General features: G+C 42.5%; 1 protein-coding gene across 1 annotated transcript in view; it reads left to right on the top strand.

Annotated features, from left to right (window-relative positions):
- The first annotated feature begins 406 nt into the window (after nucleotides 1-406).
- ano7 (anoctamin 7) overlaps nucleotides 407-6,230 on the top strand; it is a 47,412-nt gene continuing 41,588 nt past the window's right edge. Inside the window, exons 1-5 of the mRNA XM_023967035.2 lie at nucleotides 407-484; nucleotides 1,019-1,126; nucleotides 1,475-1,611; nucleotides 2,042-2,099; nucleotides 2,794-2,904. Of these exons, the coding sequence (XP_023822803.2) occupies nucleotides 482-484; nucleotides 1,019-1,126; nucleotides 1,475-1,611; nucleotides 2,042-2,099; nucleotides 2,794-2,904 (417 nt within the window). The 5' untranslated portion in view covers nucleotides 407-481. The remainder of the gene's footprint in view (nucleotides 485-1,018; nucleotides 1,127-1,474; nucleotides 1,612-2,041; nucleotides 2,100-2,793; nucleotides 2,905-6,230) is intronic.

Here is a 6,230-nt window from a genome sequence, read left to right as displayed (position 1 = left end):
CTTGAAAATCTTTCAACAAATGGATTGACTGTTTGCTGAGCCGAGACTAAGCCCTATTGGTAATTACAATGCTAATTGTACACTGCATGAAGGGGTATATGTACAGTATGCACATGTTTAWATGACGAATATACCTGGGTCCCACAGAATTTGTGTTTAATTTAGGAGGAGAATTTGGCTGTGTTGAAGGATGGTGCTTCAGAGAAAGATGCTGAGCAGAGCCTATGGAGAATATAAGTTTGCTGAGCAGAGCCTAAGCCTTATTGGTAATTACAATGTTCATTTTATATATCTGCACATGTTAATACCATGTATACACCTGGGTCCCGCAGACTTTGTGTTAGTTTGGGAGGAGAGTTTAGCTGTGTTGAAGGATGGCGCATCAGAGAAAGACAAGTCAAGTCACGCCACCCAAGACACACACAGGAAGTGGAGGGAAGACTTCCTGTCCAGACTTCAAGCAGCCGGCATCGACCAGGAGATGGTGAGCGAGGGCAAAGGGACAGAGTCGTTTACATTTACTAGAGCGCTGAGTTTTGTGCCCAGACTAGGAAAAACTCTGAGCCCTAGTTATAGCCTATAACCAGGGCCCAGAGTTATTCCTGATCAGGTTATGTCATCTGGAAAAACTCCTGCCCCAATAAATGACACATCACCCATGGTAAACAACTGCTCCCATACCAGTCATGGTTCCTATGTGAGCTGCACACTACAGGATTCACCTGGAAAGAGAAAGACATGATCAATATTTACACGGCTTCCAGAGAGCTTGTCTTCCAAGTCATTTACTTAGCCCTTTCTACTGGGTGCTTGAATCAACAAGCTACCACATATAATATCGATGCATAATACCATATAATTGTACTATGCCAACAATGCAAAAAGTGTGAAACTTTTAAATTTTTTATTACATTATAATAGTTTTATCGTCCAGCATCAGTGGAAATAAATCATTGCTGTATCCAATTTATAAACACGCATAGTCAGTGATTTCTGTTTTCCTGTTTGCCTCGTCTAGCGGGAAGTTCTTCAAGCTAAGAAGAAAATCTCMTATGTGCTCCTGAGCGCCCCCTGGAGTGTCCTTTGCTACTACGCTGAGGAGATCAGTCTCCGGGTCCCTCTGCAGGTCAGTTAGTCAGTTGACTCCGTTCTTATGTTTCTACTCTCCTGTCACATGTCAAGCGATGTACACCTTTGGTATTAGGGTCAATTCAGCTTTCAATTCAGTCAATTCACAAAGTGAATTGAAATGAAATGAATCAATTGACAAAATGCACATAGAAATGCTGAGTTCATTAACTGAATTTCAATTCACTAGTCAACTGGCATTCTGGAGAACTACTGAACAGCCTTTATACCCAGTAGCTCTCCAGGAGGAGGGTTGGCCACTCTTGCTTTAGGGTGCTTAATCTCACGTGTTCACAAAATTAAACAAATGAGACACAAGTAGATAATGGTGCTGCATATTCCTCAGATGGTAACCACACCAAATTACAACTGGTCAGAGAGGATGCTAGAGAAAACAAAAATCCCAAACCTCATGAGCCAAGACGTGCCCAGCATGCCCCCGGACTATTACACCTGCCAGTTTCGCACCAACAAACTGGAAAGGTACGTTAAAAATCCTAAATGCTTTGCTTAGCATCTGCTGTCATTCAAACCACACCAAATTCTTTGCATTTCCACAACTAACTATCTTCCTGAAACAGTTAAACAATATGACCCGTTTAGATTTTCCCAGCAAGACACTAGTCCAGTTTTAAAACGAGTTGACTGGTTTTGTACAGAGAAAAACACCTTCTATAAAGTATTATTCCCTCAGGCCATGCTGTTTTACCTGAAGGTGAAAAGGCATGATGTGTACATTCAGGCTTAAATGGTGTCGAATACATGGTAAATAAAAACACAGTGTTGTGTTTGAGTTGCAGGTGTTGCAACAGAGAGGTGGAATCTAGGCAACAGACGAGTATATCCAATATTTAACATCAAAGCCTGCCATATACTGTACATACTATGTATGACCACCTGGCTGTGTCTACAGGTTTCTGGGCAGTGAGAATAAGGAGACGTTCTTCAAGACTACCCAAAGACACCAAGTAGTGAGTTTGCCATTTCAACTCGATTCTTCAAATTGGATCCGTATCTTGCAGTAAAAGCGTCACCAATACGGTATTTCAAGGAAACACAGCCGTGTAGATTCTGTCACACAAATGTGGACCTCTCTACTCTTCAGGTAACTCTCTATCTGAGCTCAGGGTTGTGTTCATTAAGGCAGGCAACGGAAACCATTTCAAAGCATTTTGGAATTGAAAACGAAATTTGACAATTATTGTTAGTCCCTCCCTGTTTCCGTCCGTTTTCTTCCATTTGGTGCCCAGTGAACACTACCCTGATTTACTAGTCAGATCCTTCTAGGTTTAAACAGTCCCTATTTAAGGTCATTATTCCTATTTAAAAACATATATTTTGGGGGTGTTTTTTAGACTTGACATATTTTTACACTTTTTATTGAGACAGCATGCATATCAGAAGGGGATAACGGCAGGTGGAAGAAACAGTGGGAAGGGTGGACTCAGTGATAGAACACCGGTCTCCGGTGCGTTACCACTCAACCATGGCTCCATTTGGATGACTGTCTGTTAGATTAATGCAGGGAAATGTAATTGTAAAACCACCATACCAAGAGGTCATGATGAACATGTGATAAACACATTTGATATATATGACACTACAGTAGTAGAATAATAGACTTCCTCACTTTGACAGTACAACACATTCCTTTGTCTGACCTAGCTGTATGAGATTTTAGCACGCACGCCTTATGGGGCATTAAAAAGAGGAGAGGTGGGAATCGAAAGGCTGCTCAGCGAGAACGCCGTCTCTGCTGCATACCCCCTGCATGAGGTTAGTGTCCTGCATAGACATACCATATGTTATGTATATATAATGTATGTTATGTATGTACATTTGATGTCGGAAGTTTACATACACTCAGGTTGGAGTCATTAAAACTCATTTTTCAACCACAAATTTCTTGTTAACAAACTATAGTTTTGGTAAGTCCGTTAGGACATCTACTTTGTGCATGACACTAGTAATTTTTCCAACAATTGTTTACAGACAGATTATTTCCCTTATAATTCACTGTATCACAATTCCAGTGGATCAAAAGTTTACTTACACTAAGTTGACTGTGCCTTTAAACAGCTTGGAAAATGCCAGATAATGATGTCATGGCTTTAGAAGCTTCTGATAGGCTAATTTACATAAATTCAGTCAATTGGAAGTGTACCTGTGGATGTAAGTCTAGGCCTACCTTCAAACTCAGTGCCTCTTTGTTTGTCAGTATAAACACCATGGGACCACGCAGCCGTCATACCGCTCAGGAAGGAGACTCGTTCTGTCTCCTAGAGATGAACATACTTTGGTGCGAAAAGTGCAAATCAATCCCAGAACAACAGCAAACAGGTACAAAAATATCTATATCCACAGTAAAACAAGTCCTATATCGACATAACCTGAAAGGCCGCTCAGCAAGGAAGAAGCCACTGCTCCAAAACCGCCATCAAAAAAGGCAGACTACGGTTTGCAACTGCACATTGGGACAAAGATCGTACTTTTGGAGACATGTCCTCTGGTTTGATGAAACAAAAATAGAACTCTTTGGCCACAACGACCATCAATATGTTTGGAGGAAAAAGGGGGAGGCTTGCAAGCCGAAGAACACCATCCAAACCGTGAAGCACGAGGGTGGTAGCACCAAGCATACTTCCAAAGTTGTGGCAAAATGGCTTAAGGACAACAAAGGCAAGGTATTGGAGTGTACATCACAAAGCCCTGACCTCAATCCCATAGACAATTTGTGGGTAGAACTGAAAAAGCGTGTGCGAGCAAGGAGGCCTACAAACCTGACCCAGTTCCACCAGCTCTGTCAGGAGGAATGGGCCAAAATTCCCCCAACTTATTGTGGGAAGCTTGTGGAAGGCTACCTGACACATTTGACCCAAGTTAAACAATTTAAGGGCAATGCTACCAGATACTAATTGAGTGTATGTTAACTTCTGACCCACTGGGAATGTGATGAAAGATAAGCTGAAATAACTCATTCTCTCTACTTTTATTCTGGCATTTCACATTCTTAAAATGAACTGGTGATCCTAACTGACCTAAGACAGGGAATTTTTACAAGGATTGAAAGTCAGGAATATTTTAAAAACTGAGTTTAAATGTATTTTGCTAAGGTGTATGTTAACTTCCGACTTCAACTGTATGTATGTATGTATGTATGTACAGTGCCTTCGGAAAGTATCTCTTGATTTTTCCACATTTTGTTACATTACAGACTTATCCAATATTTCCCTTGCCAAAAAAAAAACTATACCGATAATCGATATTAAATATTTTAGTGGCCTTTTAAGGTTTCTAGTACAGTTAAATAGTTGAAACACACACACACACACACACACTGACCACACACATATACTGACCATTTACGTGTGTCCCCATTACCAGTAAAGGCTCAGAGAGAATGCCACGAATCGCTGTTCACAGTCTCTAGTGGAGTACTTTTCCAAGTTAACCGGACGGTCTGTGTTGGCACTTTTGTTGAGCAGGCGTTTCAATGCCATGACCGAGGGTATCACGTTTGCTGCAGACGCAGTTGAGCTTATTTCTCGAGTCAGTTGTTCGAATGGAGCTAGGAGTGTTCATGTTTCCAAGTTTCAAACATGTTCTCAAATGCCATTGAAATGGCAGCAGCGGTATGAGAACAGGCACATTCTTGAGCATGCAATTCTGCTTTCCTCAGTAGGAAATCCTCGTCGACCCACCGTGCTGTCAGACTCATAATGGTCATGGGGCTGACATCACTGGTCCAAATGTCAGTCGTGAAGCTAATAGCATTGACGCCCATAGCAAGTAGCTCATGGATGTGCGTTTCAACAATACTGTGTAACTCCAGTAGGGCAACATCTGAAAAATAGCGCCTATTTGGTAGTGTGTACCGGTGCTCCACCAGTCGGTGAAAGCCAACATCATCCACGACAGAGAGCGGTTGATTGTCAAGGGAAATTATCTTGGCGATAATGGATTTCGCCTTTGAGTTGTCTCACTGAAATATTCTTACTCTTTCAAATGACTGCTCGACTTGTTGACTGCTCAAACATTGTAGGCTAGGTTAGGAATGCTGTGTTGCACGTATAGATCCCAAAAAATTGTGGCGTCATTACGTTATTTACCTACGCTATATAGGTATGCACATCAGCTTTGACATGGGTTTTGCACATCGGCGTTAAACTCGACATCGCACCGATGCCGATGTATGCATTTTTAGCTAATATCGTCCGATTCTGATATGCTTACCGATATATTGTGCATCCCTAGGTTTTAGGGAAGAGTACCAAAACAAGTCTGGGGAAGGGTATCAAAAAATGGCTGCTGCATTAAAGGTCCCCAAGAACACAGTGGCCTCAATCATTCTTAAATGGAAGACATTTGGAACCACCAAGACTCTTCCTAGAGCTGGCCACCTGGCCAAACTGAGCAATCGGGGGAGAAGGGCCTTGGTCAGGAAGGGGACCAAGAACCCGATGGTCACATTGATAAAGCGCCAGAGTTCCTCTGTGGAGATGGGAGAACCTTCCACAAGGACAACCATTTCTGATTTCACCAATCAGACTTTTATGGTAGTGGCCAGACGGAAGCCAGTCCTCAGTAAAAGGCAAATTACAGATCCGTAAGGAGTTTGCCAAAACGCACCTAAAGACTCTCAGACCATGAGAAACAAGATTCTCTGGTCTAATGAAACCAAGATTTAACTCTTTGGCCTAAATGTCAAGCGTCACATCTGGAGGAAAACTAGCACCATGCCTACTGTGAAGCATTGTGGTGGCAGCATCATGCTGTGGGGAGTCAGGATCGATGAACAGAGCAAAGTACAGAGAGATCCTTGATGAAAACCTGCTCCAGAGTGCTCAGGACCTCAGACTGGGGCGAAGGTTCAACCTTCCAACAGGACAATGACCCTAAGCACACAGCCAAGACACTGCAGGAGTGACTTCTGAATGATAAGTTTCTGAATGTCCTTGAGTGGCCCAGCCAGAGCCCGGACTTGAACCCAATCAAACAGTTCTAAAGAGACCTGAAAAAAGCTGTGTATCAACGCTCCCCATCCAACTTGACAGAGCTTGAGAGGATCTGCAGAGAAGAATGGGAGAAACTCCCCAAATACA

The sequence above is a fragment of the Salvelinus sp. IW2-2015 genome, linkage group LG22 (assembly GCF_002910315.2).
Source record: "Salvelinus sp. IW2-2015 linkage group LG22, ASM291031v2, whole genome shotgun sequence".
Lineage (NCBI taxonomy): Eukaryota > Metazoa > Chordata > Actinopteri > Salmoniformes > Salmonidae > Salvelinus > Salvelinus sp. IW2-2015.
This window is presented reverse-complemented; position numbering and strand designations above follow the sequence as displayed.